This window comes from Phocoena phocoena, chromosome 2, assembly GCF_963924675.1.
Source record: "Phocoena phocoena chromosome 2, mPhoPho1.1, whole genome shotgun sequence".
Classification (NCBI taxonomy): Eukaryota; Metazoa; Chordata; class Mammalia; order Artiodactyla; family Phocoenidae; genus Phocoena; species Phocoena phocoena.
The window spans coordinates 139,271,452-139,284,643 of record NC_089220.1 but is presented as its reverse complement, the minus strand read 5'-3'; the positions used below and the strand labels follow the sequence as shown (position 1 = coordinate 139,284,643).

Here is a 13,192-nt window from a genome sequence, read left to right as displayed (position 1 = left end):
CCTGTTCTATCCACTGGCGTGATTTTTCCCAGGTGTTTCCCTCTTCAGCTCTTTAAAAGACTGGCTTCTTCATTCATGACTCAGCTCAAATGTTAATCCTCAGAGAGACTTTCTTGACACTCTGTTTGAAGTAACCTCCATCACATCATCCCATTTACTTCCTTCAGAGCATGTGTGACAATGGAAAAGATCTTGTTTATCTGCCTCATTCTTCCCACACCCAGAACATAACCAGACAAGAATGTGACTTGCTGACTGAGGTATCCCCAGAGTACACCCGTGTATGCCTAGTGCACAGTAATCACTCGCTATTTAGTGTTTACTCTTCACTTTGTTCCACTGAGTTATGTTTCTCTTTCTGTGTTAATTTTGCACTGTTTTACTTGTTGTTAATATAGGTTCATATCCCAGTAAGACCGGTTATTCCCCTTGGGTGCGGTTCTTTTTCAGAATATTCTCCAATAGTTATAACCATTTATTCATCCTTATACATTTTTGAATAATTTGTAAAGGTCCCAAAAGTCCCTGTTGGATTTTAATTAGAAGTGAATTTAAAGTAGCATTTCCTTGCATTTATTCATTCCTTTCAAATCTTACATTACAGTTTTGTTTTTCAAAAAAGGTCCTGGGCTTCCCTGGTGGCGCAGTGGTTGAGAGTCCGCCTGCCGATGCAGGGGACGCGGGTTCGTGCCCCGGTCCGGGAAGATCCCACATGCCGCGGAGCGGCTGGACCCGTGAGCCATGGCCGCTGAGCCTGCGCGTCCGGAGCCTGTGCTCCGCAACAGGAGAGGCCACAACAGTGAGAGGCCTGCGTACCGCAAAAAAAAAAAAGGTCCTAATATCCCATGGTTTATTCTGGAGTTTTAGGATATTAAGCTTTTTTTTTTTTTTTTTTTTTTTTTGCGGTACGCAGGCCTCTCACTGTTGTGGCCTCTCCTGTTACGGAGCACAGGCTCCGGACACGCAGGCCCAGCGGCCATGGCCTACGGGCCCAGCCGCTCCGTGGCATGTGGGATACACATGGACCGGGGCATGAACCCATGTCTCCGGCATCAGCAGGTGGACTCCCAACCACTGCGCCACCAGGGAAGCCCAGGATATTAAGCTTTTATTCATCATTATATTCACAAATATTTCTTTACCATTATACAGCCGTCCCTCTAATTCTTACTTTACGCTCTTCATTATTTGCACTTCAGCATAGTTGAAACTATCTACTTTATGTTTATCTCCTCTACTTCTTCACTAGTCATAAGTTTATCTTCCAATTGGGACAAAATTCCAAATCATTTGTTTTCAATTAAAAAATGTTTTAATAAGTTTTTAGCACAAAGATTATTTAAATCTTTTTAACACACACAAGATTTATTTCAGTATATTCTGAGATATGGAACTGAGTTTCTTTTTCTCTGTATCATGTTCCAGTTTCTTCAAATTATTCAGTCTCCCATTGTTTTGCTACTTCTAGTTTAACTTAAATTTCTGTATAAATGTAGGCCCCTTTTTGGAATTTCAAGTACATTGTTTTGGGTTTTTTAAATTATACAAGTAGTACCTAGATATATTCTTTTTATTTAAAAAAGTAAGGTTTTTTTTTTAAAACAGTTTTATTGGGATATAATTCACATACCATACAGTTTATCCATTTGAAGTGTGTAATTGAGTGGATTTTAGTATATTCACAGAGTTGTATAGCCATCATCACAACCAATTTTAGAACATTTTCATCACCCCAAAAAGAAACCTCTTACTCATTATAGTCACTTCCCATTTCCCTCCAACTGCCTCCTAACTCCAGCCCTAGGCAACCATTAATTTACTTCCTGTATCTATAGTTTTGCCTATTATGGACATTTCATAAAAATAAATTTGTATAATATGTGGTCCTTCTGGACCACAGAAGACTGGCTTCTTTAGCATAATAGTTTCAATATCCATCTGTTGTTGTAGCATGTATCAGTATTCCATTCCTTTTTTTATTATTAATTTTTATTGGAGTATAGTTGATTTACAATGTTGTGTTAGTTTCTGCTGTACAGCAAAGTGAATCAGTTATACATATTATCTACTCTTTAGATTCTTTTCCCATATAGGTCATTAAATATATTAAGTAAATATATTAAGTATAATGGAGAAGTCCTCCCCCTTAGCATTCACTCCCCTCTCATATACCACTCCTCTTTCTAGAGGTAGCCACTATTAAGCCTTTTAATGCATGTACACACACAGACACACACACACGTCACATACATTATTTAATTTTTAAGTAAAAAGTAATCTCACTACATACATAGTTCTGCAACTTGCTTTTTTAATCACTTAGAAGTCTTGGCGCTTTTTCCACTTCATATATGCTTTTTAGTGATGCATGATTTTCCACAATATTAATATATCATAGTCTTTTATTCAGTACCCTACCTGTGGGCATTCAGGTTTCTCCCAGTTTCTTCCTATTGCAAATTATTGTGCAATGATATCCTTGCACATGCATCTGTATGCACGTGTGTTAGTTTCTTTAGGATAGATTCCTAAAATTGGAATTGCTGCTTTAAAGATGTGTGCTTTTTAAATTGTTAGATAGTGCCTAATTGCCTCTCCCCAAAGTCCTATTTCCCCATAACCTTACCAGCTTTAAATATTAAGGATATTTTCAAATGTTTGCCGTCTTATGGGTGAAAAAATAGAAATTTGTTGTTTCCCCTAGCATGCTTGAATACTAGTGAGGCCACATATCTTTTACTGTTTACCAGTCATTTTGTATTTGAAAATGTCTGACCATAGCATTTGTCCACTTTTCTAATGGCTCATTTGTTTTTGTTTTTTTTTAATCTATTTATTTATTTTTAAATTTTTTGGCTGCATTGGGTCTTTGTTGCTGTGCACGGTCTTTCTCTAGTTGCAGCGAGCAGGGGCTACTCTTCGTTGTGGTGTGTGGGCTTCCCATTGCGGTGGCTTCTCTTGTTGTGGAGCATGGGCTCTAGGCACGTGGGCTCAGTAATTGTGACGCGCAGGCTCAGTAGTTGTGGCGCATGGGCTTAGTTGCTCCGCGGCATGTGGGATCTTCAGTTGTAGCGTATGGGCTCAGTTGTTTCATGGCATGTGGGATCTTCCCGGACCAGGGCTCAAGCCGGTATCCCCTGCATTGGCAGGCAGATTCTTAACCACTGCGCCACCAGGGAAGTCCGGCTCATTTGTTTTATTCATTTGTAAGCGTTTGTTTTTTTCCTAACTTTATGGATACTAATCCTTTTCTGTTATATTTATTGCAGATATTTTCTCCTAGTCCATTTGTCTTTTAACTTTATATAGTTTGGTTTGCTTTTCTTTCTTCTTGTAGCTTGAAGGTATATAAAAATATTCTCCAGTATTGCCATTGCTTTTTTTTTCTTTTGAGAAAACCATTTTTATTATTATCACCACCCAGCTTATTTGTGCTTGATTATGTAGCACATTGGCCAGATTGTCTAAAGAGATCTACATAACATTTCTTTCATGTTTCAAGAGATGAAAATAACTAAAAAGTTAACAAAAGTACACAAGACAGTGGATGCAAAAAACTCTGTGTGTGAGATTTTATCCCATGTGCAGCTTTTATATATTTGAAAAGTAGAATTCATGAGCTAAAAAATATTGTCCTATCAAGTTTGTTTTTCTAAATTTTATTTATTTTTGGCTGCGCTGGGTCTTCGTTGCTGTGCGTGGGCTTTCTCTAGTTGTGGTGAGCAGGGACTACTCTTTGTCACTGTGCGCGTGCTTCTCATTGCGGAGCACGGGCTCTAGGTGTGCAGGATTCAGTAGTTGAAGCACGCAGGCTTGGTAGTTGTGGCACGTGGGCTCAGTAGTTGTGACATGTGGGCTCTAGGGCACGCGGGCTTCAGTAGTTGTGGTGCGCAGGCTCAGTAGTTGTGGCTTGCAGACGCTAGAGCGCAGGCTCAGTAGCTGTGGTGCAAGGGCTTAGTTGCTCCATGGCATGTGGGATCTTCCCGGACCAGGGATCAAATCCATGTCCCCGGCATTGGCAGGTGGATTCTTAACCACTGCACCACCAGGGAAGTCCCCTCCTATCAAGTTTGATAGAAGTAGATTTAACCTGATTACAACACTAACACCATTATCATTGATTTAATAGTTGTAAAAAATGATGTTTTTCTTTTTTCCCCCAGCTTTATCAAGGTGTAATTGATGTATAACACATAACATTGTGTAAAGTTAAGATGTATAGTGTATTGACCTGATATACTTATATATTGCAAAATGATTACCACCGTATCAAGCTAACATCTTTTATCATGTCACAAAATTATCATTTCTTTTTTGTGGTAAAAATCATTTTTCGATATACTAAAGTCAGCATGACATCCATGCAAATTAGAATGCTAGCTGTTTGGTGCACAAGGACCTGACTTCAGAACAAGAACTCTGTAAGTCCCATACTTTTTTTTTTTTGGCTGCGCCTTGTAGCATGCGGGGTCTTAGTTCCCCAACCAGGGATCAAACCCATGCCCGCTACAGTGGAAGCGTGGAGTCTTAACCACTGGACCACCAGGGAAGTCCCTCCCATACCTTAAATGTGTGATCTTTTTCAACCTGTATCCATTCCTCGCGTTGAAGAGTGAGACCCAATCCTACTCCTCTTTGTGTATGAGTTTATGATCTTTTCATACTGAGCATCTAGATTTCCACATAGTACTTCCTGTTGCTTCAGAGTCTTGTAACTTTCTTCATCAGCTGAACTATATCCAGTGTTTTCCTTTTTATTTCTGTTCAGCGAATTTCATTGGAGTCACAGCTGCTGTGTTATAATAGCTAAGTGTGGCTATTCTGATCTCTGCCAAAGGTTTAGCTTGTGGGGCTGCCCTTTGAGCCTCTGTAGCTACCTGGGGAGTTACTTGTGTTCTTGATGGCAACAGGGCAGCAACATTGAGAACAGAATCTCCAGTAGCTGCAGCTGTTTCTTCTTGTTTTTGTTTTTACACCATTTCCTTTTCTTGTAATTTGTCTGCCCTTTCCAACCTTGTAGGATCAAGACCTTTTCCATTCCTTGCTTCTACTAAGGTGATGCCTTTTATGAGACTTAGATGTTGAATGACTTTTGCCTCTTGGTGACTTTCATTCTTTGTATTTGTGTCTGTTTTCACCATTTGCAGATGAATTTAGTTGCTCTTTTCCTTTGTGAGAAGAATGTTCTTTGTCATTTTATTCCCCAGATTTGTTTCTTAATTTAGTTTTAGATTCATGTCATATTATTTTGCCATCTGAGTCTGTAGCACCTTCGTTTCAGTCCCTTCATGCATTAGCATGCTGTTTGCTTATTATGCTCTGGCTCCTATGGTTTCTTCCTACATTATGTGACTTTTGTTTCCTTTCTCTTGACCTTGATTATGATCTTGAATAATGATGTTTTGAGAAAGCTTTAGGAGAAACAGATACATCTGACTGTTCATTTTGATCTCTATCTGGGGATGTCTTTTCTGGAGCTATTTCATCTTATTCTGGATCACCAGCCTACCGAGAACCCAATTGTTATGGACTAAATTGTGTCCCCCCCAAATTTGTATGTTGAAGCCTTTAACCCCCAATGTGACTGTATTTGGAGACGGGGACTTTAAGGAAGTAAGTTAAACTAGGCCTAAGGGTGGGGTTCTGATCTCATGCAGCTGGTGTTCTTATAATTATGAAGAGGAAGAGACACCAGAGATCTCTTTCTTTCCACATGCACAAACCAAGGAGAGGCCATTCAAGGACACAGGGAGAAGGCAGCTGTCTGCAAGCCAGGAGGAGAAACTGCTCCTGCCAAACCTTGATCTAGGACTTCTAACCTCCAACACTGTGAGAAAATGTCTGTTGTTTAAGCCACACAGACTTAGTTACTACCATGTGGTATTTTGTTGTGGCAGCCCAAGCAGACTAATATACCAATCTTTTTTTTTTTTTTTGCGGTACGCGGGCCTCTCACTGCTGTGGCCTCTCCTGTTGCGGAGCACAGGCTCCGGACACACAGGCTCAGCGGCCATGGCTCATGGGCCCAGCCGCTCTGCGGCATATGGGATCTTCCCGGACCGGGGCACAAACCCATGTCCCCTGCATCGGCAGGCGGACTCTCAACCACTGCACCACCAGGGAAGCCCCTAATACACCAATCTTAATTTCATTAACCCTCTTTAATGAAAACAGCCCCTTGGCACAGTGCTGCTGAGAAATATGGGCTGCTTCTCCTCACGTGTCCTGGCGCTAGGCAGCATCTCCACTTGCTGCTTTGAACAGTGTCAGCTAACCAGAAGCATCCCACAGAATGACTAAATCATTTCCAAGAGAGACCCAGATGGCATAAAATGGATCTGCCATTGCTTTGTTAGTTTTTTTTACATTTAGCTCAATATCTTTAAGGTATTTATATATCTGTATTGAGATAGATACTATATATATATATATTTTTTGCGGTACGCGGGTCTCTCACTGTTGTGGCCTCTCCCGTTGTGGAGCACAGGCTCCAGATGCGCAGGCTCAGCGGCCATGGCTCATGGGCCCAGCCGCTCCGCGGCATGTGGGACCTTCCCGGACCAGGACACGAACCTGTGTCCCCTGCAACGGCAGGTGGGCTTTCAACCACTACACCACGAGGGAAGCCCAGGTACAATATTTCTTACCCCAAAGGATAGCCATTTGTCCTGACACTATTTATTGTCTAGGTCATCTTTTTCCCATCAATTTTCCCATCTTTATCAAAAATTGTATTTTCTTGGCATGGGAGGCTCCATGCAAAATGAAGTGCCTCTACCCCCAGACCTACCAGGGCAGGGCAGAGGAGGGGACATCTGCAATAGAGGGAGAGGAAGAGGATTTGGTGGTGCCAACCATTGGAGGCTACATGAATGCTGGCACCTGGTATGGGAGCTACAGATACGGAGGCAACTTGGTGACAGCAGGCTATAGTGACTTTTTCACAGACTGCTACAACTGTCGTGATTCTGGGTCTTCCTAGAGCATGTAAAAGTATTCCGCACAAAATCAACTTTCTACTTCAATTTTCTCAAACTTCAAAACCCAAAGTGTCTGTGCTGTGTCCCTGTGCTTCACTACTTTTGTCAACTGTGACTTTTTGGTGAAACTTATCTGAAATTCATAGCCTGTAGAATTTAAGACAATGGCAGTTTTTAATCATGCCTTGTCTTTGAACTTGATCTATTGACATTCACAATAAGTGGAAAACAATTTTCAGAGAATGCATTTTTGTTCAGACTTGCACAGGATTCTAGAACCAGCATTATTCAGCATTAAGGCAAAAACCCACCTTTGCTTTTTATGGGAAATATTACTTTATTTAAGAGACATATGATGCATTGTAATCTACATCATTTTAATCTACATTACCTTAATTTACAGTAGGTTTTTTTAATGAACTCTGACCTTTTAACAAATTTCCAACTTGTGTTTATGCCTTTGATAGTAATGAAAATGATTTATCCCATCCAGAAAAAAAAATTGTTTTCTTATAAACATGTATATGTTTCAGTATTTTATATTCTGTCCCACTGATCCATACTTTAATTTCTATCTTAGTATTACACTCCTTTAATTACCAAAGCTTTACAATGAATTTTGATACCTAGTAAGACCAGCCATTTCTTATTATCATTGTTTGTCCAAATGTTCTTGGTATTCTTTCACATTTTATTTTCTTAAGAATTTTAGACTTTGTCAGTTTCATGTTTTAAAAAGTCCTCTTGGGAGCTCCCACACTTCTAAGTTCATTTTCTTCCTTTAAAACTATAGAACATGAATTTTAAAAGAACATACATACCCACAAGGACAGAGAGAACAGGAGAGAAGACAGTAGCAAGGAATTGTTTGAAAGAAGGGAAGTATGGATGCCTGGTATTCACTTGGCTGGTCCAAGGAGGTCACACCCCAGGCCAGCAGTAGAGAAAGCTGACAGCCAACCTGCTGCACACTGTGGAACCCTCAAAAGGCACAAAGCTAGCTGTACAGAGTCTCACTGTGGTGTGGGTGTGGAGTGGTCAAGGAAAGCTGAGAACCAGTTAGATCCCTAAGTCCTTTCTCCAATTCTAGACATAGTCGATGTTACAAGTCAGGGGGATTAGTGAACATATGACTTGTGAATGTTGTATACTAACTTTCCAACCCTTTTCCTGCCACTCAGCTCCCAAATTTCTGACAGCTAGTCTTTTACTCTTTAGGCAGGAGATTGTAAAATTCCTCTGGGAAATCTGACCAATCTAAGGAAAATGAAATTTAAAAGCCCAGGGCCGTGGTGGAGGGTAGGATTCCCAGCAAATAGCCATTATTACAGAGCTTCCAATCAGCCTTTAATTCTTATGAATAAAAAACAAGGATAATCAGACATCTGAGGAAAGGCTCTGACATGGAAAATGGAGACTAAAACCAACAGTAAAATTCAACTCATTTTAACAATAAAGCAAACAGCCCCCTATCTCTAAGCCACAGAGAAATAAAGGAAGACAAACAAAAATGGGCTCATAAACAGGAAACACAGAGCAGAATGATCTCTTAAAAATTAAGAACATGAGAGGAAAATGAGACAGAAAAGATAAGAAAATGGGAGGTCGAATACCCCAATATAAACAGCTCCAAAAAAAGAAAGATGAGGAATATGGAAGGGAGGAAATTCTCAACAAAATTATTTGATGAAATTTCCTCAAACTGAAGGACTTGAGTTGCCGGATTCTAAGGGCTCACTGCCCAGTACAGTGACTGAAAACCCATATTTATGTATGTTATCCTTACAGTGGATTTTCAGTCATTGTTAAAAATGTATAGGGTTATAAATAATGCTATTATGAAATTATTATATGTGTTTTTTGGCATACATTTGTATGCATTTCTTTTGAGTATGTACCTAGGAGTAGAATTGCTGGATCATAGAGTATTAGTAAATAATGTCAAATAGTTTTCCAGAGTGGTTGGAAGTATAGTTTCCATTTATATCAATTTGTACCCAGTCAAAAACAAAAAACTCAAATGTCTATAGGAGAATGGATAAATAAATTCAAGAATGAAATACTATACAGCAGTGAATATGTACAAGATTTTATGACATGCAACAACATGGAAGAATTCACAAACATTGTTGAGTGAAAGAAGCCAAACGAAAAGAGTACATGATGTATGATGCCTTCTATGTAAATTCAACGACAGGCAAAACTAAACTGTGATGGTAGGAGTCAGGATGGTGGTTACCTTTGGAGAGGATACGGTCTGAGGGGGCATGAAGGGGGCTTCTAGGGAACTGGTAGTGCTCCATTTCAATATTTGGGTGGTGGTTACATGATATGCTCATTCTGAAAATTCATTAAGCTATACCCTTATAGCTTAATTATAAAGTATTTATAATATATAAATTATAAAGTGTTTACCCTTTAAACACTTTTCTGTTTAAATGTTATATTTAAAGTAAATTAAAATCGTAAGCATGTTAAGTTGATTCATGGAAAAGTGTTTCGAAGTTAATGTTCATTGAAATTAGCAGGACAGAGCTATGTTAGCACCACGATAATGAAAAATGTTTTTACATGTATACGTGGAGGCTTGGGGAAAGGACATAGTATTATAAGTAGCTGTTACTTCGTTATTCTTTTATATCAGCTGGCATCTTATAAAGGGGGAAAGAAAGCCTCATGTGTCTGCTGGTTGTGTTGCTATACTGAAAACAAGATTGTCCTGTCCTCAATTGTCCCCTTCAAATTGGGATAAGTAGGGTGATCAGCTAGTGCTGGGAGGTTTGCAGTGGGGTTTTTTTGGGGGGGGGCGGGGGTTTGAGATTTATCATAAGGTAAATAGTATCTTGACTGCCCCCTTTACTTTCAGATGTGACATGAAGATGTGACTTGTGTATCTATTTCTCCTTGTTTCCTAGGTTTTTGTGGAGACTCTGGATAAGTGTTTCGAAAATGTTTGTGAATTGGATTTGATCTTCCATATGGATAAGGTAACCTTCGCTCCCAAACCAGGGTTACTAGGAAACTAAGAACTTTGGACATCTCTAGCCATCTGTACACCTTCATGTTCTCTCTTTTGGTTTTTTTACTCTAGGGATAGTCCTAGAACCTAAGTTATTAAACTTAATAACATAAGTTTAATAGTTTTGGGAGTATTTTGCTGAGATTTGTTACCAGTTTTAACACACACAGGATAATTACTGGGCCTATGTTATGGTTCGTGTTTTCACAGACGGACTTCTTGGTTTAGGGCAATGATGGCTACCAGGCCAATGGTGAGATAAATAGTTTTGTATTGATTTTGAAATGAGTTTCTCAGGCATAGTCCAGTGACAGTGAAGCTTTGAAATAAACACATCATGGTTTTGAACTTAGCTAGTAAAATGTACCCTTTTCCTAAAGAGTAATATAGTGACTAAGACATCAGTAACATAGTTTGAGGTCACGTGATACTCTGTAGGGAAGCCTGCCAGGCAGAAATGAAGTGGTCCGAAGTACACGTTTTCAGTTTTGTGTTGCTACCATAACTGTGACATGCCTTATGTCCTCATGTGCCAAATTAAATATGGGAGATAGCCAGCAAGGGGATAGGAGCTGCCACATTTATTTTATCCAGCTGGGCACATGCTGTACCCAGTGCTGTTCATTGGTAGAGGTTGGTGCATCTTAGGTTTGCTTGGTCCTGGTTTTTCTTCCACTGATTATTGTCACAATGATCCATGGCCCTTAGAGGGAGATAATGATGTTTAGGAGACTACTACCCATTGCTGTGCCGTGATCCTTTATTAATCTGTTTTCATCATGACGAGATAGGTTATTTTTAGATCCATCATTGCCATCTAGAGCACTTTCATTTTCCAGTAGGATCTTCAGCCTCAGTTAACTCTCCCAGGGTTTTCAGATAGCATTTTCTGGGCTAATGCAATGGGTGTTGGAATGGAGTACAGTTTTCTCTCTCAACATGTGGCTTGGCTGTGTGGCTCCCTGAGCAGCTTGGTGCAAGAGAATCACAGAACCCCATTCCTTTTATAGATACTTGACTTGGGGCTCCCTGATAGCCTCACAAGACTTCCGGACTGACTGACACTTTTGAGGTGGTTACTCTCCCTTTTCATATGAAAGGACTTTAGAAACTTCAGAGACCTCTCAACCTCCTCTTGGCAGGCAATTAGAGTGGTTTTAGGCTTGTCAGTTGTTAAAGGTGCTGCTATCTGGTAATTTCTGTCAAGGAGAGCCATAGCTCTAGTTTCCTTCTGTACTAGTGGGGAAAAAAAGTTAAGACTTAAAGAGACTTGAGAATATGGAGGGAACAGAGGAATGCTTTCTATAGGCCCTATTATTATTTTAAAACAATTTTTTTTTAATTGTGAAATACAAGGTGTTAACCTTGGGGTTAACACCTGGTTTCAAAGTGGATTCCTTTGGGGATGCCACCTGTTGCTTACCAAGCCATTCTCAGCTCATGGATTAAGGGATAGGCTTTGCTTGGGAATTCCCAAGCAGGAGAGGAGGAGGCACAGGTTTCCCATCCTCCCATTGTCACCATGGCAAGGTGTGTCAGGGCCTGTCTCTGGTAGAGTGGCTTCCCGCCCCCTTCTCCCAATGCCCTTTCTTTTTTTTTTAAAAAGAAACTCTATATTCTTTTTTATTAAAAATTTTTTTTTTATTTTTGGCTGCATCGGGTGTTCATTGCTGCACGTGGTCTTTCTCCAGTTGAGGCGAGCAGGGGCTACTCTTCGTTACAGTGTGCGGGCCTCTCATCACGGTGGCCTCTCCCGTTGAGGAGCATGGGCTCCAGGCATGCGGGCTTCAGTAGTTTTGGCGCATGGGCTTAGTTGCTCCATGGCACGTGGGATCCTCCCGGACCAGGGCTCGAACCCATGTCCCCTGCATCGGCAGGCAGACTCCCAACCACTACACCACCAGGGAAGCCCTGCCCTCTGTATTTATCAGACAACTACAGGAGCAGACTTACCAGTGAGGAGATAGACAAACTGCCTGGATACTAGGTAGTCTGTTATTTGGGTGCCAGCTGTCTCTAGAAGTTGTCTCAGAATGCCAGATGCCTAACACCTGAAAACTTGGGGGCCTATAGGATGATACACCTGGAGGAGGCAGTTGCGGGTCCTATGGGAAGTTGAGCTTGGTCCTGTGCAATTTAGGGTCAATTTGTAAGTTACACATGCGCACATGCACACACACACACACACACCTGTTGGGATTTCGATTGGAATTGCGTTGAATCTATAAAACATTTCAGGAGAATTTACACTTTTACAATATCAGGTTTTATCCATGTTATGGTATAGCCATTTCTTCAGGTCTTCTTTGAGGTTTCTCAGTGAACTTTTACAATTTTTCCCATAGAGGTTTTACATATCTTTTATTAAATTTATTCCTAGATACCTGTTTTTTTATGTAATGATGTTTTAAATATTCATTTTTGTTTATTGTTGCTATATAATATATCCATCACTTTATTTCTGTAAGTTGATGTTGAATTCAGAGATTGTGTTAAACACTTACTAATTCTGATATTTTATCTGTAAACGTTTTGCCCATTTCTTTTCAATCCTGTAGCTTTCTTACTGTTTCTTGCTTTACTGACTAGGAACTCCAGTGTAATGCTGAATAGAAGTGGTGATAGTGGGCATCTCATTTTGTTCATAATTTCAAAGCGAAGTCTTCATCTTGTCAGTATTTGCTATATATATAGTATTTGAAATATAGCAAGTTTTTGGGTAAATATTCTTTATCAAGTTAAAGGAAGTTTCTTCTTTTTCTAGTTGCGAAGAGTTTTTAGTCATGAAAGGGTGTTAAAATGTATCAAAAGCTTTTTCTCCATCTCCTGGGGTAATCATGATTTTTTGCCTTACCATTCTAATATTGTTCTTTAAATATTTGTGAGGATACCTGCTAAAGCAGTAAAGTAATTCCAGTCCCAACTATTTTATTGCACGTCTTTTAAAGGAAATAAAAGGCCATAAAAATATTGTTCTTTCTCATATGTCTTATCTTCAAATGAGCTCTATGAAGTGTTTTGCTGCTGCTGCACATTTCTTTTACAGTTTATAAAACTGTTTATTTTTAGTTGCTCTATGACATCAGGAAATTGCTGTCCATATCTCCTAAAGTTTTTGAAAAGTGATGATGCAAGGACCAAATCTCAGTGTACTCGCCTGTAGAGTGTCTAAAGGTGTCTTCCAACACGGGAC

At 39.9% G+C, this 13,192-nt stretch overlaps 1 protein-coding gene across 1 annotated transcript in view; it reads left to right on the top strand.

Annotated features, from left to right (window-relative positions):
- AP3S2 (adaptor related protein complex 3 subunit sigma 2) overlaps window positions 1–13,192 on the top strand; it is a 56,902-nt gene that overhangs the window by 17,741 nt on the left and 25,969 nt on the right. The window contains exon 4 of the mRNA XM_065871132.1: window positions 9,896–9,967. Within this exon, the coding sequence (XP_065727204.1) occupies window positions 9,896–9,967 (72 nt within the window). The remainder of the gene's footprint in view (window positions 1–9,895; window positions 9,968–13,192) is intronic.